This window comes from Mesocricetus auratus, unplaced genomic scaffold, assembly GCF_017639785.1.
Source record: "Mesocricetus auratus isolate SY011 unplaced genomic scaffold, BCM_Maur_2.0 Super-Scaffold_100027, whole genome shotgun sequence".
Classification (NCBI taxonomy): Eukaryota; Metazoa; Chordata; class Mammalia; order Rodentia; family Cricetidae; genus Mesocricetus; species Mesocricetus auratus.
In genome coordinates, this window is record NW_024429208.1 from 16,484,354 (window position 1) to 16,510,006 (window position 25,653).

The window sequence follows — 25,653 nt, forward strand, 5'->3', positions numbered from 1 at the left end:
AAAATCCCACTTTATGTTTTCCAGATGGATAGCAACATTTTCCAACATCATTTATAAAATTGGTCATTCTTTCGCTGTTTGGAAATGTCACTTTAATCATGTTCTAAATAGATCAGTATTACTTATTAAGCCAGAGCTTAAAAACCATGAAGGAAATGAGTTATAGTAGAGAAACACACAAAATAGGCAAAACCCAAAAATAGGCATTGGGAGAAAGCTGTACACAAGTATTTAATGTTCATAATAAAACAAAAAAGCCAGTCACAGTAAAATATAGAAATATTCACAGAAAATACACTCACATGTTATTTCAGTGAAAAAGACCTCAAAGATAAAAGCTGATCAAGTAGATGGCCATAGTGACTCATTCCTCCATCATTGTTAAGCTGCTCTTGTCATCGTGAAAGTTATGTGGAGCCTCCAGCTGCCTAGTCAAACCCTAAGATGTCTGAGAACATATCAAAAGTCCCCTTAAGTGAAAAACAAAGCCTAGAATTAGAAGATAGCAAAAGAACTAACAGTGTCTTTTTATCTCACAATTCAGGGCTGTTTGATCTGTGACGCTTTGCCATCTATTTTAAGGGGTGGAATGGAGGTCGATGGACCTCATCTCAATAGTTCTCTTTTTACTGGAGTTCTTGTTACTAACTACCCAAGATGAGTAGAGTCCACACTGAACTCCGAACCATGGCAATCCTAAGAGGTTCATACCCGTGAGGTATGCCTTCCAGAGTTCTGAAAGGCACCTGTGGAATAAAGAGACGTGTTGAAAGTAGCAAACTCCAAGTCATATGGACATATCTTCATGGCTGCTGAAGGGTTTCTGGTGGGACAACAGAGCCAGTGGCAGAATTCTCTTCGACATCTCCCTGGAAGCATACAATATCATTGACCAGTTCAAGCCACCACATTCTAACACTGCCATTTACAACTGCAACAGAACTTGGCAGAATAATCAAAGACGGCTCAGTGTGCTTGTCTTAAGCACAGTATTGTGGCATTTAAGACTCTGTCAATATGCACCACGTCTAAGAGGACCCAGAGGCGTGTCCACACACAGCATCATGTAAACAGGGACACTGGGCTTTCTCACAAGTGGAGGAACATGTTTACAGGAAGGATATTTGATTGAGCCTTAATCAACCTGCAATGGCTTCAGCAACTGTAAGTGAAGCCCCCTCCGGTTCGGAGGTTGGAACTTGCTGTGCATGGTGACTGGGGGCACAGGGCAGAGTCTGCATCCTAAGTGATGTGAGCTATCTCACTACAAATACAATGTAAACATGTCTCAAGATGCTGACATATGAGGGATGGGCGATGCTCTGACAGTTTATGACAAGTGCTTGGAAATCTAAAAACATCACAACATATACCAGTCTACAATAAAAACACACAATTTAAAAGGGTAAGATAATAGCAAAAGTTACTAACTGAATACATTTTTAACTTTTCATCAGAGATAAAACCTAGACTAAGCAACAGACATTTTTGCTGTGATCAAAGCAGCCAGCATAAGGAAATGGAAATACTGGCAGTTAGGTTAAATGCTGCCTTTAGCAGATTTTCCTGGAAAAGCCTTGAAGACTGCGTGTCTATTTTTGACCATCCATTAATTACCAAGCTGGTCCTGGGTGCTCTCTGACTTCCTGGCATTCTAAGTTAAGCCAGATTTTGGACAGGCCTGAGAAGGAGGGCTAATTACAAAATACTTTATTTAAACACCAGAAAGTCTTTCATGAAACCAAGCCAAGCCTCAGATCTAAAAGCATTTAAAAATATCCTTGCAACAGCCATATTACTTTATGCTCTATTTTTAGAGACCCAGTGTTTGTTTTTCTGGGGAAAATATGCTGGGAGCAAACAGGCAGTAAGGAGTGGCACATATGTGTCATGGGCAAAGGTATGCAATAGAAAGCGGCCACCACTGCAAGAGAAGGCTGAGGCAGTTTGACTAGTAGCAGGTGTTATCAGTTTTTCCCTCTTTGCTTCCCATTGCCGAATATTTTATTTGAAAATATTTTTATTATTCGTGTGCGTGTGTGTGCATGTGTGTGTGTGTGCGCGTGCGAGCGTGTGTGTGTGTGCGTGTGTACACGTACTCCTGCACTAGTGCAGCCAATGCCCATAGAGACCAGAAGAGGGCATTGTAAGCTCTGGGAAGTGGGCATCAGAATGAACTCCAGTCCTCTGCAAGAACAGTATATACTCTTAACCATGAGGCATCTCCCCAAGTCTCATCACTAAGAATTTTAAATGACACACCTTTAAAATTGTCACATTCTTGACTTTATATACGTACAATCTTGAACTTAACTTGCATATGATTATTAAGAAAATGTATAAATGCATTCCATTTGTTTCCTGCACATTTCACAACCGTGACATTGTTAAAATGGAAAGCACAAGGCACAGAAGAAGTAAAAATTACTAGAAAACAGTTGTGGTTTTGTATAAAATATAATTTGTTTATAAAACATGCTATCAAATGTGGTGGATAAATACCACGTCGCATTAGAAATCCAGAGATTAAAAAAAATGTGTCCCAGTTGATCATCTAATGGTCACATCCAATTAGAAAGTTCCCTGAATAAACATCTCTGAGTTCCCGGGAATTCGAGTGTGGGTTGAGAGATGCCTTAAACTCTTAACAGTTCAGTTTTAGACTTGTTTGCTAGATTGCCAAGTCCGGTTTTCACCACATATTTATAAGCAAGAGTTGCTTTCAATGGTTGGGAATCATCCACCCAGAATGTACAGAGATGTATAAAGGAAGAGGAAGACTATTTAAATCATGGGAAACAAAGCCACCATGTCTTCCCAGGTGGTGATAGGGTGGTATGCGGTGACTCTCAGCAGTAATGGAGGTCCTGTGAATGAGGCTGGTACTGTCTTCCAACACCTTCTTGTTCCTAACACCAAGCTGGAGTCAGGAATGACATTTCCCAGGAGCTGTGGCTTACTCTGTTATTGTTGCTGCTCCTGCAGTGGCTGCAGGTAGCCAAGAGAAACCATGGCAACACTAAGGGCCACAAACTCCTTCATCACTGCACACCAGAGCTCCCTGGAACCTGGTCATGTGATTGCATGTACCTTGACAATGCAAAAGCAAACTAACTTGGTATGTGAACCAAAATGACCTGCTGTCAACTTTGGGCCACCAAAGCTCAAAGTTCTCATTATTCTCTAAAAATGTATGTACCACAGCAGAAAAACCACCCTGATCCAGAAGAAGGATAGTCTTGGGAGGGCCTGAGCAGTTATCACAGCTCTTTTTCTCACTGAAGGAGCTGGGTAGCAGGAGTTCCAAGCTTCCATGCCACAGCAAGTTGAATCTAAAAGCGTTTTCCCTTCATTTATTCTTCATTCAGTAAATGCAGATTTTCTTTTTGTGTCAGAGAAACAATGAAGAGATTAGATGAGAGAGTGTGACAGTCCAGCCACAGTTAAAGGCTTCTGTATAACGAGGTCACCCTAGAGGATTGAGGGTGGGGATGGTAACTGTCAGCCCTAAATCTTTGGAGGGTGTGCTATGACAGCCCTGTCTACAACTTTCCAAACAGTTCCATAAGAACCAATCACTCAGAGTGGTTCTTAGAGGGGTTTAATGTCTGCTACCATCGCAGGAAGTTGTAACGACAGGTACCTGTCAAAGTTTCTTCCATTCAGATGAAAAAAAATGAAGAGTACGTTGGCTTTGGTACAAGACCATCTTTTCATGCCGTCTCCGTAAAAAACTGCTGTATGTGGAAACTGGATGGGGAGTAAAAAGAGAACCAGTCTATAAGAAGAAAATCAGTCAAGCTCCCGGCTGCGTGCAGGGAACTTCCATGTAACTAAGGTATGGGGTAGGATTCTTCAGAGGTGACAGGCGAGGTTTGCAAAGGCAGGGCCTCCCTGGAGGTGTCCTCCCATTCACTGGGACTACTCTCAGAGGGTTGGTCTGGGCCACTGTGCCGCGACATTTGGGAACTTTCTGGATGACCTTGCATGGAAGCGCGGGTGGCCATGATCAAAGCCACCAGCCGGTAGAAGTGCAGTGCCATCACCAGGGAATTCTTCACGGCAAAGAACACCAGCATGTGGTTGATCACTTTGAAATAGATCATCAGGACAAGGCGCACAATGAGGAAGGGGCCGTCTTGGATGAAGAAACTGAGGCCAATGGCCCATAGGTCTGCGCTGTACTGGCACAGAAACAGCCGGAGGAAGCCCCTGGCTTTCACAGAGGAGGGGCATACCAGTTTCAACTGGACTGAAAAATGAAACACACAACAATGAAAGTTCAGACATGCGAGATGGAAACAGACATCCGAAACTCACGAAAGGCAGTCTGGCTGTGAAGGGTGGAGAAGGACTGTGCAGTTTAAGCCTGGGGAAAATAGAAATTTCTTTTCACCTCAGGCCTCCACATCCTGCCACGTGGTTCCACCCACTTTAAAGGTTTTGCATCATTTTTTAGCCTCCCTGTAGGGAATGACCAATTAAACAGACTACAGAGCATGAGGTGTAAAGGGAAACTGCCATGTGTATGTTTCGGGGTTTGCAGAGCCGGGAGGCAACCTGTGTGTACCGGGGTCTCAAGTCAGGTAGCCTGGTACTTCCTCTGGCTGCCTCACTATATAGCATTGAGATACTGGCCATGTTGCATAACCTACAAGCAGTTCAGGTTCTGCCTTGAAAGCCAGGATAGCATGAACCTTAAGACCGGGTCTCTATTCATTAGTTTATATGTTTTCTATTAGAATGGCACCCTATCTCTCTTTCTGTTCTCTGCTTCCTTTAGTCTTCCTCTTGGGGGGGAAAGTTCCCAACCAAACATCCCAGATGCTTTCTGTAGCATGTCCCTACTTACTACTCCACTCGAATGCTTAGCATTCAAATTCAAATTTAACTCACATTAAACATATTTTTCTATGTTGGTGATTGTGGGTCTGGTATGGGAGCACAAATATAGGTCATTATTTTATTTTGTCCTCATTCCTAGCAAGACCTAGAATAATTGCAGATATTTTTTTGCCAGTTGAACAAAAGAAGACTCTATCAACAGATGAAACTTTTGTTTTAATTTCAAAGATGTAAATTAAATTCAGGGTCAAGGGTAGAAGATAATCCTTTTTGTAACAATAAAGCCTTCCATTTGGAGTTTTCCAACAAAGAATGTCTCAATCCAGCAAGGGTGTGCAAATACCACGAAGTGGCTTTGATAGGGGTGAACATAATGTACTGCTTGTTGGAGAATACAATATCGGTTTAGTCAGAAGTGACATTTGGTCTTTGTTTTTCAAACAGCTGCATAGCATTATCACCTCTGATCGTTTACACAATTTCTTTCTGAAATAAAAGTTTTCTTAGCAAGTCTGTGAACCACAAGATAGGACAGGGGGAGGGGATGACAAAGGAAAGACAAACATAAGGCCAGTGGGTGCCTTTCTTGAGAAGCCATGCTCAGGGAATCCCTCCTGGCAGACCCCCCACTCACAAAGGTATTACTCAGTATCTTAAGGATGGAGCCTAGAAGTCTATCAGAACAGCAGCTGGTTGGCTTCTAGCTGTGTAACAAGTACCACAAACCTAAAGCACACCAGCAGATATCTGCATGCTGTTTGCATATATATTTGTTTCTGATTATTAATCTGTAATTGCATTGGTATTTTCCTGGGTTTTTTGGGGGGGGAGGATCTCAGCTGTGGCTGACCTGGAACTCACAAAGTAGACCAGGCAGACCTCAAACCCAGAGATCTGCATATCTCTGTCTTCAGAGTTCTGGGAATAACGGAGTGCACTGCCATGGCCAATCTTTTTATTTTATTTTTTTTAAAAGGCAGGCAACTCTCTTTTCATTTGTTAGGGAAACAATTTCGTCCAAGAAAGTGTGTGCTTAAGAGCCAAAATGTTCGCAATCTCTCTGAGACTATTAATGTGAACTCCCAAGTTCGTGTGTTCTATCTTACTCTCACCCTGAAGCCAGCAGGAAGAGTGTCACAAAGAATGAAATAGATTAAGAAAGAGAAGTATTAAAGTCTGGGGCTCCTCCAGAGTGTAGAACCAAGGACAAGAACTGTCAAGTCAAATTTCTAGCAGACCAAAAAGTTATGGTGTGATTCCAAGTTGAAACCATCCAATAGCACTCTCTGTGATGCTAGTATGGTTTCACGTCTTTGCCATTCACCACGAGAGTCACATGTGGCCATGGAGCAGGTAAAATATGGCCAATGTCACTAAGGAGTTGTTCCTAAACTTATATTTAATATAAATCTGTCCAGCTGTGTGTGTCTGGTGGGTACCATACTATACGACAGCACAACTATAGGAAATCAATATTATGGCATGACAGCCGAAACAGTTTACTTCTTGCCAACCCTTAATGATTTTTGCATTTATTAAAGTTAGGATAAAGGCTGCCATTAATGGAAATCATAACTTTCCACATGGGGCTTGAAATTACACCTCTTACTTTGTATGAGGGAGGTCTCACAACATGACTGGCTGGAATTGTGGAGAATGTACATGAGCAAGTCACTAAGCACTCACTATATAATTGAGACATCACTTGAACTTCTGTGAGTGTCATCCCATTTCACAGATGAGAAACTGGGAGCACACACATCTTAATTAATTTTGGCAGGATTATATATAGTAAGTAGTAAATATTAGTTGAGTTGAATATAAACCAATGTAGCTTACTGCTCAAGTATTTATTATTATTAATTTGTGGGGTTCTTTTTGGAAACCGAATCTTATATAAACGAGGCTGACCTCAAACTTGCTCTCTAGCCAAGGATGACTTTGAACTTCTTATCTTCCTGTCTCCATCACCAGTGTGCTGGGATTAAAGGAACACACCACCATGCCTGGCTATGCTCTTTTGATTTATCTTAAGCTCCATTACACACCAAAGTGGGTTCACAATTTGGCTTTCCTGCGTCTCAACCTACCTTCCTTCTAAGTTGGAGTAGAGCTAACATTAGGATATGAAAACATGAGTTCTCTCAACTGCCCTCTTCGTCATAATACAATTTATATTCAAGAGTCACAATTTTCTCATTCTTTGCACAAATGTGAATATATTTACCTGCCAAGTCCAGGGGAAACTGCAGCATGCTCCATGTCCATACCACTAGGATGCCAGAGACCAATGCAGGGTTATTCCTAGAAGACAATAGCATTTTACATTAGCAATGAAACATATGACCACATGCATAAGAGAGACATCAGCTGAATTTCAGCTTGTTATGCACCAAAAAAAGCTTTTGTCAGTTGGCAAAATATCTTGTGTTATAATAAGTCCATGAAAAAAAGCTATGTACGATAATGGAACCATACAAAGGACATGATCCTTGGCTGCATAGCAAGTTTGAGGCCATCCTTGTCTACATGTGATCTTGTCTCTAAAAACAAAAAATGAATCATAATAAGCATACATGAGGGCAGAGCCTACTGATCTCATACTTTTTTCTAATCTGTTAACACCAGAGAAATATTAGAGGAGAGAAATGCTATAAGAAACAGTTAGATGCGGACATAAATATTCAGACTCCCAACTTCAATAATGATACCCCAGAAAAGCAGATGATAGCACCAAGACTCCATTTAAAAGATAATTCAAAAGGCTGGAAGAATGGCTTAGTGCTTAATAGCACTTGCTGCTATTGCAGAGGACCTGGTTTGGATTCCTAGCACCCATAGGGTACCTCACAACCATCTATAAACATCCACAGGGATCTGACAGGCTCCTCTGACCTCTAGTACCAAGCACACACAAAATAACAAGGGGAACACCTATATTTTAGAAAATCGTTGCAAAAAGATGGCTCAGAAGAGTAGAATGATGTTCATCTACCCAAGGCTCAACATAATAAAAGAAAAGTACCCTTAGGTGGGAAAAGTGCAGTGGTATTTTCATTTAAAAAGGACTTGCAGCAGAGAATAGAAGATGAGGTAAAGGATAGTGTGTGTGTGTGTGTGTGTGTGTGTGTGTGTGTGTGTATGTGTGTGCAAGTATGTATATCCATCCCTGCATCTTTCACTATTGTATCTTTAATGCCTAGAACAGTACCTGGCGTTGATAGGTATTCAGTATGTATTTATAGGAAATTTTGATTGGATGTTCAAAAGAAGGGTCCATGTTTGAAGAAACCCCCAAATGTCAGAGACCCAGGAGAATTATCTGGAAAAGTAGAGTCAGAAAGAATAGAAGTGGCATAAATGTAAAGAAACTAAAGGAGCAAGCAGACAAACAAAATGAAACAGAGACCACATGGCCTAACAGCAGATTTTGTTTCCAACTTTTCCCAAGGGAGAGCTTTGACTGAAGAGGGCTAGAAAGGCGTCAGGAAGTGTGATCCACAGCAAACTAGATGAGGTGGTCTCAAGGGGTGTCAATAAGTTCACCAGGTGTGGTGACCTTGAGAAATTAAACCTCAAAACTCTGAATTTGTGAAGGAAACGTCTAAGCTGTCTTTATCTGCCACCGCGGTTGATGTGGCAGAGGGGTTGGCAACAAAATTTTAAAAAGAAAAAAAAATGAAGCCTCCACTTTCAAAATGAAGCAGAGACAGGTCTCAAGGTACAGAAGGCAAGGTACCATTAATGCCTTCCTGCATTATATAAGTGAGTCTCCGGAAGGCTTCTGAGAGTCCTCGGAGAGGGCGGTAATTACCAGAGTCACGTGGGTTATCTGAGAATAACTGCTCTCCAATAAGCTTATTTCTTCTTTCTTTCAAAAACTGATTTGGAATTACCAGGCAGGTAAGGCTATAAGTTGATAATAGACATTTGGATCTAGATAAGCCTCCCTCGGATATTTCTCATGGTGTCTTATTAACAAAATTAAGAAATATTGCTCGTGAGTATGGCTAGGTGGATTTCTGACTGAGTGAATGACTCCCCAAACAGAGCGCTCTAACTGAAGGCTGCAGGATCTGTCTCTGACTCCGCTCCACCGTGTGTTTGATCAATCGCCCTGCCGATGATGGAGATGGAATGTCCCTCGTGCGCACGCACTTAGTACACGGAAACAGAGAGCGCTTCTCTAGAAAACCCAATCACAAGTCCAAAAGATGTGACTGAATAGCCTAAATTGGGGTGGAACGGAATAGAAAAGATTCCCTTTCCCAGAAGCCCCTCTCGGGTTTTTCCCTTGATATCTAATTATGCGCCCATGGCGTGACATGATTTATGGCTTTCCAGAGTCAAATGCAAGCATAGGTCATTTCACAAGAAATATGAAATCCCATTTTAAGCGGAAGTCATTTGAGAATGTAGACTAAAGCTCTTTCTTTTCTGTGTCAATGTCCATGCATAGCAAACCTTCCATTTTTAACTAATATCATATATGGCCTCTGATTCCCGACTTAGACAGCAGGCAGTTTTCTCCGTGTCTAACCCCGTGATTACACTAAATCCTCTCGTAACTCAACCAAGAAGGCACATGTGTTATTCAGGTTTGATCATGAAGGAAACGGGACATGGGGAGTTGGGGGACATACGTCCAAATCGATTTTCTTGGAGGAATAAAGCTAGGTAGTGGATTTCTAAAGAAAGAAATGAGGGTTGATTTAAGCTCACAGTGTAAGGGTGTAGTTCACCATTGTGGAGAATCTCAGAGGTTGGAGGAAGAGGGGACCGGCCACATTGTATCCACAGTCAGGATGTAGGGTGAGATGAAAGCTTAGTCCTCAGCTCAATATTCCATTTTCCTTTGCTATTCAGTCTCAGAAACAGCCCAGGAAATGGTGCCACTACATCCAGGAGGAGTGTTCCCTCCTCTGTTAAATCTCTCAGGAGGGATCCTCAAAGACCCACCCAAAGCTGTGTCTTCTAGGTGATTTTAAGTCCCATCAAGTTGATAGTCAAGATTAAGAAACACAAACAGCAACTTCAAGGTTCTACATAAGCGCACATAACCTGTCCACACACGAAGTATGGAAGAACGTAAATTTATCAAAAATTATCAAAAAAAACTTTTGGAAGGGGGCATCTAAAAAAACAATCTAGAGAAGAAGAATGAATTATTAGATCAGAGAGTGGACCCAGGAAGGTTACTGTTGGAATGTAAATAAGTTGCTGAGCTTAAGCAGCAGTTAAGAATCTCAAAGGACTGTGGGCTGGATTTATCTACTACTGTTGTAATACCGAGCGACCTTTAGAAATATTAGCCAAGAAGCATGGCTTACAATGAGCTTCACACTGTATCCACAGTCAGGAAACAGGCAGATGGGTTCTATTTTTCAGCTTGCTGTCTCATTTTTTTCCTTGCCTGTGCAGTGTCAGATCTCAGCCCACAGAGTGGTGCCATCTACATCCAGGATGATACCTGAATTTTAGGTCTTCACATCATGAAATAAAAAATCTCCAGAAGTAAAATTACTGAGGTGAATGTAGTACACACTTTTTCTTTTTGGTAAACAGCAAGATAAATTACTAGCCTTTGATGGATGCACAAAACCAATATAGTAGGCAAGAATTAAAAATATGAAGTCATGGGGGTTGGAGCGATGGCTCAGCGATGAAGAGCGCTGGCCACTTTTCCAGAGGATCCAGATTTTATTCCCAATACCCCACATAGAGACTCACAACCATCTATATCTCTAGTCCCAAGGGAGGTGACTCTGTATTCTGGTCAAATATCAGGCACACATGCTGCACAGATATACATGCAAGCAGAACACCCACAAACATAAAAGTAAATTTGAAAAAAATGCATAATAGAAGGTACACTTTGATTATTTCCTTAACTAACTCTTTTTGGAATATAAAGGCTTTTAGTATAAAATAGTCAGTGAATGAGATTCACGTACATTTACAATGTGACAAACACGTTAGGATAATAAGGGAGAGAGAGAGAAGGATGGGAACAAAGCACAAAGCTTTCAGAGGGAACATTTCACTGAGAAAACTGCAAAGTAGAGAGACTGAGCACAGAAGAATCTCTGGGAGGGCCTCCTCTGTGTTGTCAAATATTCTGAGATATAGTAATGGTATGGGAACAGACTTTTTCTTTTTAATAAATGATCCGTGTTCAGAAACCATACAGAGTGTTTCCCAGAGGTGATGAACTATTTCTCCCGAAGATGCTGAATTTAGATGCAGGAAGATTTTTGGAAGAGAAGCTACAGCAAATGAAAAGGTCAACAGATGCCTCTCCCTCTTAACAAATATGGCTTGTATTAGACACACTGTCAAAGATCGCCATCCATGCTGTGGAAGTTAACCAGAGACAAGAAACAAATTCAGTAACACAGACTCTCCTTAACGCAGCAGAATTTCAGGTACACGCAGTGAGAATTTGCAGCGTCCACATTCATGGCTCAGCTACATGAAAGAAAAATTGTATAGGTTGGAGTTAAAGGGGCAGAGAAGAATTTATTCCAGATGGTTAACGATTGGTGGGAAGACTATAATATTCTTCAGCACAAGGTGGGAGAGGTTTTAAACCCTGTGAAAGAAAGCACTGGAGGGCCCTCCGTGGCAGCTGATTGATGTGGGTGGAGGAGTTTTGCTTGCTAAATGGGATTTAAAGTGTTCCCACAAATACTGCAAGGTGGAGCCCCATTTTTCTCTGTGACATTGCCTCCTTATTAGAATCTTTAATACACTTGAAAGACATGGATCTTACATCCTTGGTCCTTGAGAAAGACAAGAGTTAGGAGAAGACTGGAACTCAACAGGACAGAGAAGTAAAGATCCATTTCAATTTTCCTAAAAGAAGTGTTCCAAGGAAGAGAAAACCAAGCCTAACTGGGATTTGAATATGAAGCACACTCCCACTCCCCTTAGGCTCATGCTTTTGAACACTTAGTCTCCAGCTGGTGGCATTATTGGGGAGGTTGTAGAAGCTTTAGGAGGTGGAAGCTAGCCAGAGCAAGTGTGCCACTGGGGATGGAGTCCGAGGTTTTAATAGCTTGGTCTCACTTCTCTCTGTTTTCTGTTTTCCAGGCCAGCTTCCTGTTCTGCAGGCTCACCTTCCCCAGAATGATGGGAGGCATCCTGTCAGGAACTGTAAACTAAATAAACGTTTTTGGCCCTTAAGTGACTTTCTGTTGGAGTATTATACTAGAAAGGAAGGAAGGAAGGAAAGAGAGAAGGAAGGAAAGAAGGAAGGAAGGAAGAGGGAGCAACATTTCTAACATTTGTGTAAATGGAAAACATGTTAAGGCCATTTTGGTCAACAGAGTAGAATGTTACAGGAGAGGACTTGGTTTTGAAGGAGTTGAACTGACATAGAATGCAGTATAAAAACTGACACTCAGGCTAAGCATGTTGGTATGTGCCTTTAACCCCAGCATTGAGTAGGCAGAGGTAAATGAATCTCTGTAAGTTCAATGCTAGTCCAGTCTATATAGTGAGTTACAGGATAGACAAAGCTACACAGAGACACTGTCTCAAAGAAAGAAAGAAGGAAAAGAGAAAGAAAGACGGGAGGGAGGGAGAGAAAGAGAAAGCAAGCAAACAAGTTCACACTCAGAAATGTGGTGGTCCACAGACATGATGGGTTTGTTTAGAAAAAAAAGAAAAATGTACAACTTTTGCTTCAAGGTTGTAAGCTTACTCGTGTGAGTGATGAATACACTTCAACTTTAGTTGAGAATTTCTAAAAACAAGGATGTTGTGGAGGGACATGACAAGTTCTGTGTGTTCAGCTGATTAAGAAATTATAGGCTTGTTCATCTGAGACCCAACAGTGCCCTGTTTAAATGAAAAGATGAGGAACACATGAACATTTCCTGATCCTAAATGTGCCTCTCAGTGTATCACATGCTTTCAGTGGGTATGGCTGTTAAAGTGTAAAGGTTTCATGACCGTTTCTGCTTAAATTACAGACTGAGTACAAACTACATCAGCTTACTGAAGCTGTGCAGGATTCAAGCCAAAAGTAACACTGACAATAAGTAGATAAATAAATAGATCAATCAATCAATCAGCCAATCAATCAATAAGCCAAGGCATCAACCAGTGCCACCTGAATGTTAGTAGATTGATCAGATTAAGAAAGCAAAGGCAGAAGGCTGGAGAAATGTCTCAGTGGTTAAGAGTACTTCCTACTCTCTTAGAGGACCCAGGTTTAGTTCCCAGCATCCACCTATAACTTCAACTCTATGAAGCATCTTCTGGTCTCCACAGGCACTGAACACAATGTGGAGCACATACATATATTCAGGCAAATAATATGTACAAAATAAAGCATTTTTGAAGTCAACAAATGAAGCTTGTGAATGTGTGATAGAGATGTATGGAAAATGTCCAGTTAACACCGTGTGTGATATGTCAAGAACAGAAATGAAGAGCCTGTAACTAGAGATAAAAAACTTTAGCAAAAAAAATAAGGCATCAAAGCAGCTAATATTTTCAAAACTAACACATAGTAATGTGCATAAATTAAAGAAATCTGGAATGTAAAAGATTCAACAAATCCACAGTCTAGGTAAAGATATAGCAACAGTATGAAATGCGCATAAGGACTGTCAAAGCCAACAGTACAGGGATTTATATGAAGAAGTCAACTAAAAGCCTCTATAGTTTGGCTTTGCATCTAGATCTGAGATAGTAAAAGAAAGGAGTGATCTGGAAGATAGACCCATAGGAAATATTTGATCTGAAGCTCAGAGAGTTATATGTATTCAAGAAGAGACCACGATCTCTGAAACATTCAACCACACACACACATTGAACAGCAATCTTAGGAAGGGGGAGAGCAAAGAAGGCAGAGCATGCATTTGGAGATGCAGTTTGGAGATGCAGGTGGAGGTATTTCCTTAGGCAAACTGCTGGTAGATGGAGAAAATGAGACCTTAAAGTCAGCAAGGGCAAACTGATTCTCCGCATGCAGCACAATCTTGAATAAGTAAGGTCTAACATCTGGTAGGAGAAAATAGCAGTCAGAAAACAGTTGGGTGATTGAATTATATAAATGTAATGTAGATATTTGTATCATATATATGTGTAATATAAAGGAAAGTTTGTTGACCACATATTCTGGGTAAAACAAAGCTATTCTTCAAACACAAAACCTAAAGGAGACTTGGAAAGAAAGACACGGGAAGTCTCTTGCTAAGTTTATCTTAGTAGAAACTCTAAATGATGCCATGCAGAATGGGAAGGGTTCTCACCCTTTTTAAATTAAAAGTCTTGTAAAGGACAAAACTATACTGTGTGCTATAACATACCGAGGCATAATATATGTATTTCTGCAATAGAAAAACAGAGGAGATTGAAATGGAGCTATGGTCATTTATGAAGCAGATGGAGTCGTAGGTGAGGATGAGATGGAATGATGATGTTATATTTTTACTGTAACTGCATTGGTATCAAACTATTAGAGAGTGTAAGCAAGAACACATCCTCCTTAAGCAAGCAGAACATTCTAGGACAGTGGTTCTCAACATTCCTGATGCTGTGACCTTTTAATACAGTTCCTCATGTTGTGACTCCCAACTATGAAATTATTTTCATTGCTAGTTCATAATTGTAATTTTGCTACTCTATTATGAATAGATGGTCTTAGATGACCGCTGTGAAAAGGTTATTCGACCCTGTAATGGGATCACAACCCACAGGTTGAAATCCACTGCTCTAGAGGCAACCATACACTTCACCATAAAATAAGACACAATAAGTTTACAATACTGAACAAATTTTAACTGTATTTAACACACTAAAAAGGAACTGAAATAAAAACAAAGTAAAGAAATTTGAGGAATCTTAATTTACTTAGAAACTAAAACACCTCACTTACAAATAATAACAAGCCAAGGAGAAATGTCAGGAAAAACTGGAGGATATTTTGAATGATATTAAATAAAGGGCTAACACATCAAAATTTATAGAATGTTAAGAGGAAACATATGTCTATAGATGCTTATGCTAGAAAAGAAAGATTAGTAATCTAAGGCTTCAGTAAGAAATGAAAAACTGCAAATAGTTCAAAGCAATAATAAGAAAGAAAGAAAACTCAAACATCAGAGCAGAAATGAATAAAATGTAAAAACAGAATATCAATCAAGTCATTAAAAACCCTAAGATGTTTGTTTAGAAAAGTAATAATAAAAAAAAACAGCAATTCTCTTGCAACAAGTAAGCATGCCCATCTCCCATTAGGCAAAAGTAAAGGGAATGAACAAGCACTTAAACCCAGGAATGAAAAAGAGGGTTCACCCCTGACTCCACAGAACTGAACACATGTATATTAACAGTAGGATAACTTCATCGCAAAAGCTGGACTACGATGAAAGAGGAAAAAATACCCTAGAAAGAACAGCACATACTAACCTCAGAGAAATGTTACGTGTATAATTAGTCCTAGAGGAAGTGATGATATTGAATTAGTAATTAGATGCAATGAAGAGAAAACAAAGCGAGATGAGGAAGAGAAGAGAGTGGAAGAAGAAAAGGAAAAGGAAACAGCGTCCATAAAAGCTTGACCCAGATTGCTTCCTTGGTGAATTCCATAAAAATTTTTAAAGAAATAATATCAATTATGCAAAACGCATTTTCAGAAAATAAAAATAGAGAGGATGCTTCCTGGGATGTTTCTAAAAGCCTGTGTTACCCTGATTCAAAAGCCACACAAGGCACTGTTAGAGGCTATACTGGGAAACATATACAAGACAGAAGAAGTCACAAAAGATGGTAAATCAGAGCAAAAAGCATGGTATTAAGGATTATGCAGCACAACTAAGTTCAATTTATACTGATATCAAAGGTGGTTTAACGTCTGAAAACTGTTAAATAATAAAGGGCAACCAAAATAAAATCATATTAATAAAGGCAGACTTCATGGTATTCAATACACATAGGGACAAATTCTCAATAATCTAAAGATAGACATTTCTTCAAGTTAATAAGGATAGTCTTGTATGTCTAATGCCAATGCCATCCTTAACAGAGGGAGACAGAAGGCTCGTCTCTGGATATTGAAATGTATAATCCCACTACCTGTGTCCAACATAGAGGAAAGCTACTAGGTAATAGAATAAGACAAGGAAAAGGAATTCACGGAATGTAGAATGGCAACGATCAGGGTACCTTGTTAATGAACAGCATGATCTAGCACATAATAAAGCCTAGACATAAAACAAAATCAGCAAATTTTGTGTGTCATTGCTGGTTACAAAAATCATTATGTAGGTAAATATGTCTTTACTAACACAACTAAAAATTAGAAAATAAAAGTAAAAAACATTCCATTAGAAAGAATATAAGAAATAATAAAAGGTGCAGGGGAACCATGTAGAAAGCAGAGAAAGACTGGAGAAGCAGAGGTGAATTGAAGAGTATTTAAGTTTAGACTTTTCACCTTCACTGATGAGAAAATTTCATAATGTGAAGAACCTCCCCAAGTGATCCTTAAAGCTACTTCACTTCCTACCAAGAGCACAAGGTTTTCCTTTAGTGTGTTTTTTCTTCATAAAATTTAGCAACATAATCACAGCCATGTGGATATGCTAAGGCCTTAGGACACCAGAAGAAATACTTTCAGAAAGTAGTGCCACATTAGATTACTCTACCTCAAAAATCATCATAAGCTACAGCGACAATCATGTGATGTTGGTATGAAGACAAACATGTGCTTCCTTGGCACTCTTGGACTCAATTGATTTGAGTAAATGTGGTAGCTGAACTCAGAAAGAGCATTTTCAACAAATATTTTTGAGACAATTATGAACTGGCAAGTTTGCTTCACATGTACAGAAAATTAAATCAAAAGCAAATACGCGCGCGCGCGCGCGCACACACACACACACACACACACACACACACACACCAGCTAAAAAGTTCCATACGTAGAAAAGGGAACATGTGTCTTATTGTAGATTTATTCTTATTTCTCATATGTGCCACCAAGAAGCAAGACCCATAAGAGAAAAATCAGTACATTATATTACATAAATCCATGCCATTCATAACACATCATTGTGGGGCTGGAGAGTGGCTCAGCAGATAAGGACTTGGGTTCAAATACTAGCACAACATAGTGGCTAACAACCATCTGTAACTACAGTTCCATGGGATCCAGTCCCTTGTTCTGAACAGACAGACAGACAGACAGACACACACACACACACACACACACACACACTCGAAATTTTGAGTAACATTTCTTCATTTCTTAAAATATAGGTAAGACCTGAGACAGGAACTTAGAATGTGGAAACAACTTGTTTGAAGAGAGGAAAATCTCTAGATGCATTCTAGAACTTGACCATGGGGGTGAATAGTGCTGGAGTTATGGAAGTGCAAGGGGGTAGATGGGAGATTGCAAAAGGCCACTGGCACAGTTCAGGAATCTTCTAAACAAAATGACTTCAATTTCAGTAAATACAATTGAAACAATATTTTAAAATAGCAGCTGTAACAAAACTCCTATACTATCCATGAGATGGTATTTGCAGGACATTCAAGTTCTTATAAAACATCGTGTATTATTAACATATAATCCACACACTTCCTGCAATAAACTTGAAACCATTTCTAGAATATTTTCTGTCCATGGATGAGAAGCCTGCAGATACAAGGGCCAACTATAATTTATTCAGCTCCCTTAAGCATCAACTTGCATTTCATGCAAGTTCAATTTTTCCAAAATATATACTCAAAGAGTATTCAAACTGAACTGTAAGTGACAGAAAAAAATTGGGGATTGATGGTGTTTTGAAACATCAAGTGCTCCCTAAATTCTTGCTGGACTAAAACAATCCCGTTCTGGCTGAACTGCATGGTCTTTTGTTCATAACATGCTTATGATGGTTTTGCTCCCCAGGCTCTGCCCAACACAGTACCTGGCACATGTTACATAACAAACCGGTTCTTAGTCAATTAAACAATGCCTAGTGACTTCCAAGGGTCCTTTTTATGGGTCAAGCAATTAAATAAACTTATTTAATAATCAACATTTATTGGTAAACACGGGATACATTACTCTTTGATGATACTTCAGGATGGGACTCATAGAGCCCATTAAGGTAACTAGGTTTGGCATTTTTCTCATTTTATGACTAGCTCCATAAAGCATATCCCTCCCCTATCCCTTTTACTACCCTGTGTTGTTTCTGTTCTCTGTAGATATTTAGCATGTACGCATTCATTTCCAGATAGGGGTAATTTGTTACCGTCTTGGTGTCATGTCTCTGTAACTATCCACATTCATTATTTCATGTGCTCTGTCATAATCCATTCATGTTCTTCTAGTGATGGCGTCGTAGTATAATTATCTTAAACAAATTTGAAAGTATTATGCAATGTAAAGTGCTGATCAACATAAGGCATTGACACCACAAGACTAAAATAAACACTATGACTACAGTGATCCAATTCATATTGGAGTCCTCAAAAAATGATTGTCAACTTAATAAACTAAAAGAAAAATTATTATGCACAAAACAATGAGTGTTCTTGTAAAAATATACCCTGCTTATAAATAATGATTCAGACTATAATTGAGAAATTAAATTTATTCAATAAGTTGCTGTGTTTTGCTCAGGCTTTATGCTATGTTGTTTGAAGAGTGCGGGATAAAGTAAACTGTAGCATTAAAAGCCAGCCTCATTCCAATTTATTTTTATAGCATCATACAAAACAACCCAAGCTTAAAGTACATTCAGGCGCGGGGACTCAAATCCCTAATGGGAAGAAAGTGTCTCCATAAACAGATGTGATCATGGATTCTGACTTTACTTGCTTGTGGCAAAAATAAAAGTACCAACTCAATAAGTTTTAATTTATAGGCATCTCCACCAGAAAGCCTTCGGGCGCTTTGAACAAAACTGACTAAATACAAAATTTCATACAATAAAACTTCATCTGCTCCATTCTCTCTTCTCACCAGGAAATGTAAATTCTTCAGCCACAGAAAGGGACAATTCCTCTACGTCTTTTGCAACTATGCTGTGACCTAAGAGAAAATGTTGCTATACTCCTGACACCTGTGTGAAGATGAGACACCAGAGGGTCTTCAGATACCTATAGTCACTGTGGCTCCTCCCTGATCCTCCTGAACTGCTGGTGCCAATATATGGTGATCTATTCTAATCCAGGCTGGATATAGCCTGTCCCTTTCTCAGAAAAAGCCCCCTTCCTCCATTTCCCTCTTTACTATAAAGCCTGGCTTCTAGGATGTATCTAAATCGTGTGTGTGTGTGTGTGTGTGTGTGTGTGTGTGTGTGTGTGTGCGTGTGTGTGTAGATGGTATGTGTGGTGTATTTGTGAATACATGTTCATGGGTGTGCCTGTGCTGATGTGCTTGCATATGTGCGTAAGTGCACATGAACCCAGAGGTTTGATGTTGGGTGTGTTCATCTATCAGTCTTCACCTTACTATCTGGGTCTTTCACTGAACCTGGAGTTTACTGATTTGGCTTGAATGGCTAGCCAATGAGCCACAGAGATTCTCCACATCTCCAGTGCTGGGATCATAGACACACACCACCATGCCTAGTATTTACATGGGAATTAGGGATCCAAACTCAGGTCCTGATGTTTGCATGGCAAACAATTTACTAAAAAAGTCATCTCTCTTGCCCTGGCATAAAGATATCTTTAAAAACCATATTCACGCAAAGTACAAATTAGAGACAATGAGACAGTCAGTGTGGTGCTGACTTAGAATCATATCTTACCTGACCTCATTTTCCTTTAGAGTCTCAGTGGTGAATTCCAGTATGTCTGCCGCTGTCCCCACAAATATCAAAAGAAGTTCTGAAAGTTGGTCTCTTGTAATAGTGCCTCCAATGGGCAGAAGCCACCGTCCAATGATCAATATTAACAGCAGTGTTTGATGGAGTCCTAGAGTCCAGACTGGTTCACATACCATGGATAAGTTATCTACGAACCCCAAGGCCTGTTGAACAGAGAGGACCCACAGACGTCACCGTTAGGAACCATCAGTGTGTAGAAGGCTGTCTACTTCAACATGGCTTTCAGTCAACAGTGTGCTTTTGTCAACATTTTCTAAAAGTCATTCTTCATTTACTAAGGAAAATAGCACTCCTTTTAGATAAACACTCTAAAAAGGAAACATAATGGGTTCCTTAAGGTAGGACTTACTTAGCCTGTGGTTAATTTCAGTCTTATACCATTAGTAAGATGATACCTTGTAATAGTTAAAGGACCAATGTAATGTTTTAAGGATCGTTATGTATTTTATTATATTCCAAAATAAAGTATAACACATAGAAAACTTTGATGAGTTCTGTATTAAAATTCAATATTTACTTTTACTGATTTTAAATCTAAATTTACTAACATTGCAATTTTAGCCTAACACAATCTTCCTTTTGTTCATCATCACTTTAAAACTCTAACCAGAAAAAAGTAGTGTTTATCTATTTACTTAATGAAGAGAATAATATTTCTTATCTTTACTCTGAATACATAGCATAGTATTCAATAATCCATAATTCAGCAAGAAAAATTTAGTCTGCTTTTACTCTTAGGTTTTGAGAAAAACCTAAATCTCCTAATATATCCTGGAGTATCTTTCCCATTTAATTTCTAAGTAAACTTCAAAGTATGTTACTACTGGCTTAGGCTAACATATTTAATGAATTTAGGTGACCTCTGCAAACAGCATAGCTATGTGCAAAATTGTTGTACACCTTTTGATCAGTTGTTCATACCAAATCTACAGTACAAAGGAAGAGAGTGATTAATGAAGAAGAGGTTTCGACTCAATCCATGTAGGAAGATCAAGAAGTTTTTGTCATTTTTTTCTTGATGTTTCTCCTGTGAGGCTTAACATACAGCTCATGTAACTCACAGGGCAATGCATTATCAGAATAAATATTACAATTTTAGTTAAGATGAAAAAATGACTAACATATCCACAATGACACAGGTAATTTCTAACTGGAACTTATGTGTTAATGCATGCATCACTCTATTCTACTCTGGAGCTCAATAGTGTATCTTATTTTAGAAAACATTTTTTTTTGTTGGTAGACACCTTTGATTGTCTTGAGTCCCTTCTGTAAACTTTTCAAACAGGTCATTATCAACTTGCTAAATATAAGATGTGTGAAGAAACAAGAACCACCATGTCATTGTATTTTGGCAAATCCATTTTCTATTATATGAATATTATATGCTATGAATATATAAAATGAATATGTTTATATAATCCCAGATACAGTAATAAAATAAGAAAAGAAAATAAGAGTTATGCTCATTGGAAAGGAAGAAATAGAATTGCCTTTTTTCAACTATCACATGCGTTCATATGTAGAAAGTCCTAAAGAATTGGTGGGGGAAAAAAGAAAAAAACTTTCCTGGAATTAATAAACAAATTGTAGAATAAAGGTTGATATTCAAGGGTCAATTTTCTTTCTGTATACTAGTAAAGAAATAGATATTTAAGCTAAAATTCAGAATAACATTGTCACTGAGAAAAATAAAACACTTGGTTACAAATCTAGGAAAATGTTTAAGTACATATATGTTATATGTACCTTTATGTTAAGATACATGTTATATCTATACATATATATATATATATATATCAGATGATGTGTGCTATGAAGGTGATTTTGGATACACTATCTAAAATCTGAAAAAGAATTAGTAAGCTGATCTTCACTGAAGCTAAATTTTGCTGCTCTGTAAAAGGCTTGAGAAATAAAGGACTAGGAGAAATATTTTCAAGAGAGACACATGGAAAAGACTGCTATCCAAAACATATGAAGATCCATAAAATTCAACTAGAGGGTAATAGACAAGATGTATACATAGGCCTATTTAGGGGATACTACTCAGTGACTGGATGTGCCTAGCACGTGTAGAACCACAGACTTGATCTCTTGCATCACAGAGAGAGGGAGAGGTAGAGGTAGAAGAGGGGTAAGAAGGGAAGAAGGCCTGGAGGAAAGGATAGAGCAGTGTTCTCAGTGTTCCTAATGCAGTGACTATTTAATATAGTTCCTACATCGTGGTGACCCCCACCCATAAATGTACTTTCGTTGCTACTTAATGATTGTAATTGTGCTAGTTATTAATTGTAATGTAAATATCTGTTTTCTGATGATCCTAGGTCATTCCTGTGAAAGTGTTGTCGAACCCCAAAGAGATCATGATCCACAGGTGAAGCCCACTGGGATAGAGGAAGATGGAGAGGGAGACAGAGGGAGAGAGGGAAGGGAGCTCCCTTGTCAAAAGTGGCTGAGGTGTGTGGAAAAGGGAGGGTCATTGATAGGCAAGCACACATTTTGGATCAATACTGTAATACATGTGTCTAAATCCATAGAACATCATCTTATTTAAACTGTAGACATTCAGTGACAATGACACATCTATGTAGGTTCATCAATTTTGATTAAACATATCCAGACTGTGGATATAGCTCAGTTGGTGGAGTGCCTAGAATGTGTGAGGCCCTGGATCCAACCCCTAGCACCACTACATGATGTGGTAGTACATGCCTGTAATCCTAGCATGGGGAAGGTGGAGGCAGAGAGATCGGAACTTCAAAGTCATTACCAGCTACATAGTGAGTCTTTAGACAACCTGGGCTGTGTGATACCCTACCTAAAATCTATACATATGTTAAACTAATATACAACCAAGGTGCAAGAGGGGAGATTGTGTATCTTCGAGATAAAGAGGTATACAGTTAATCCTGCTACCTTCCTCTCAGTTGTGTTGCAAATTTTAATTTACTCTGATTAAAGGAAGATATTATTATACACAACTACATATAAAGTATAGACATAATTAGAGCACATAAATTTGTGACAATATAGTTAGTATGCTGTAATATGATATGTTTTAATGTTTCTATACATTTGTTGTAAGAGTTGTGTTCTTAATGTACATGATCATGAAGGTAATATGGGTTTAATGTATGAAATATGTCTTCTTGTACAATTCTTGTGCCCAAAACTTGCAACTTTATGAAAGCAATCATAAATGGTGGGGAAAGCTCTCACCAGCTCAAGGATATTTCCCATTCCATTGGTGAGTCCATGGGACATCAGAGTTAGATTGACATCTCCTCTTCTGCTGAAGTTCTGTGCTGGTTTCTCAGGTTGGGCACTGCAATACTAAGAATGGAGGGCCGGTATGAAGAAATTATCACAACAAAGTAACAGCAAAGCAGCTTCACTCCGTGAAAGAGATGATGAAGACGTGGGACACTTCCAGAAACCGTGCACACATTGCCTGAGACCAGAATATGAGGTGGAGGCACCTGAGGAGAGTGCTCACTGCCAGACCCCCTTTCCCACAGCATGAGGGATGCAGATGCTGAACCACCACAGAAAGCTGTAAAATCTACAGGGTAGTAACTGGAGTCCCTTTCTTGAACCTTTGTCGGAACAATTGTGTACAAACTCTGAAAAGACATTTATTTTGTGAGTTTGCTTTCTTACCAAGAAAGCTCTCTATCTAAAAATAACATTCCAGTTAAATAAATAATCCAATTACTTTCACCCTTCAGGCCAGGCTTGGCACGTACAACAAGTCAGTTCATCCAGTGTCCCAGACACCATCGCTGCTACTAAGCCAACCTAGGACTGTGGGAAATTTGATAATTGACCTAAAAGATAATTTCCTTCATGCTGTACATGAATTTCTTCAAACAAATGGTCTATAATCTTAGCTAACCAGATATTGGGAAACTGCGATAGAATATGAGGTGGAAAAATTTATGAGATGACAAAGAGACAACACTTGACTGGCTTTAGCGATTGTTGACCCTTTCTAAGCATTGGCAGTGCTTGCATGTTTTATAAACATTTACACAGACACAGTTGAGAGCCAGAGACAGACAGAAATAGAGAGACAGAGAAAGACACAGAGAGACAGGCAGAGAAAGAGACACAAAGAGAGGGGGACTAAGAGAGACAGAGGGACACAGAGAAAGAGAACTATTTCCATTGGCCATCACTGCCACTATTAACACAATCACCACCATCACCACCAACCATACTCCATGACTACACATTTCTTTAGAGAGAAATTGTTGGGGGAAAAGAGCTAGAGCTATAAGAAGTGATTTTTTTCTTTGTTGTTCTCGATACCATGCCATTTATTCCATAAGCCATTTGACAAGTAGACAGTAAAGTCTGCCAAGAAGCCATTATTTTCTGCTCTCAACCTAGGTGACTAATGTTGTAAGAAATAACATGATTAGGGGTCTGCATACTACGTGTGATTGTGTGTATGTGTGTGAATGTGCATGTATGTATGTGTGTACAAAGCAATTTAAAGTTAGTGTATGTATGTGAATGTGAGTGCAAATATGTGCATGTGTTTACATGTGTGCATGATTGTGTGCATGTTCATGTGAGTGTATGTACATGTGTGTATGTTGTATGTACATGTACACATGTGCACATGTGTATACATGCATGCCACTAAGTTTTAGAGAAGAAATAATAGAGATAAAACATTTAATCTTTGATCCAAAACCAAATCATCTTTTGCAGAGTAACTTTGTGAGCCTATGAAACTGTCACTACAGACAAAATTTTGACCACCTTTTTTTTTAAATAGGCATGAAAATATACTGTGTTTTAAAAGTGGTGAGGTGATAGGCTCTGATACCTTTATCTCTAAAACTCCATAAACAACTTGCTACCAAAGGTAAATGACACCCTCTGAGTCAGTGCCTTCTAACATGAAAGCAAACAACTTTGCATGTGCATCATGGTGCTAATTGAGATCCTCTCCTTGTTACTCAGTTTCAGATTGGTGGAACCTTCCTTTGCACATCAAGGCTGCCACAAATAGGGGGTTGACTCCTCAGCCCTAATTTGCTTTGCTCTGCTTTTGTGTCTATCGTTTTAGTAGGCATCATCATACAAGGGATTTTATGAAGTTCCTTATGTATGGCTCTGTCATTAAAACCTATAATATGTCTGATTCAAAGCTAGCAAGGATATCAGGAGGAGCAGGGCATTCCCATCACTTTCAGTGAGCTCTGTCACAAGCAGAGCTCACACATGGTTAGAATTGAAATCCTTAGGGCATTCTTGTTTACATGTGTGTAGACCACATTACTTCAAGAATGAAGGTATGAAATGGGTCATCTAGAACAACTGGGGTGTAAATAAATGGATATGAATGGGAGCAAGTATTTTTTTACTTTTAATGATGTGTATATGTATATGTGTGTGTGTGTGTGTGTGTGTGTGTGTGTCTGAGTTTTTATGCCACATGCCTGCAAGTGACTGAGGAGGCCAGAATATGGTGTCAGATTTCCTGGAGCTGGAGTTACAGGATGTTGTGGGTGTCAAGACCTGAACTCAGGTTCTCTGCAAGAGCAGCAAGTAATCTTAACCGCTGATCCATCCATCCATCTCTCTAGTTTTGTAAGTGAAAAGTAAATGATTCTTTTCCATCATGGAAAAACCTTATGCAAGCTTCCCTGAGACATTAGGCATTAGAGAGTGTGTTCTTCTGGACCGGGTGTTGGCTCTGAATTTAAGCCTGGTAAGCTCCAGGGTGTCCTCTTATATAACAGAAACATCTGCACCACACCTAATGTATGGGGTCTTTAAATCTCCAAGTGAGAAAATCTATCTGAAAACTTAGTGAAATGTCAGGTTCTATGAAACAAAAGTGACTATCACAACAACCAGAGGACAGAGGGGATTTCTCTGTCTCCCTCAATTCCGAAAAGCCACTTATTTTTCTAAATATAATCCCAATATTTCTGTCTCTCTT

At 39.2% G+C, this 25,653-nt stretch overlaps 1 protein-coding gene across 1 annotated transcript in view; it reads right to left on the reverse strand.

The window, feature by feature from the left end:
- Positions 1 to 213: 213 nt before the first annotated feature.
- Tmem26 (transmembrane protein 26) overlaps positions 214 to 25,653 on the reverse strand; it is a 45,222-nt gene continuing 19,782 nt past the window's right edge. The window contains exons 3-6 of the mRNA XM_005070894.4: positions 22,914 to 23,027; positions 19,614 to 19,834; positions 7,073 to 7,149; positions 214 to 4,252 (exon numbers count right to left, since the gene is read on the reverse strand). Of these exons, the coding sequence (XP_005070951.2) occupies positions 3,834 to 4,252; positions 7,073 to 7,149; positions 19,614 to 19,834; positions 22,914 to 23,027 (831 nt within the window). The 3' untranslated portion in view covers positions 214 to 3,833. The remainder of the gene's footprint in view (positions 4,253 to 7,072; positions 7,150 to 19,613; positions 19,835 to 22,913; positions 23,028 to 25,653) is intronic.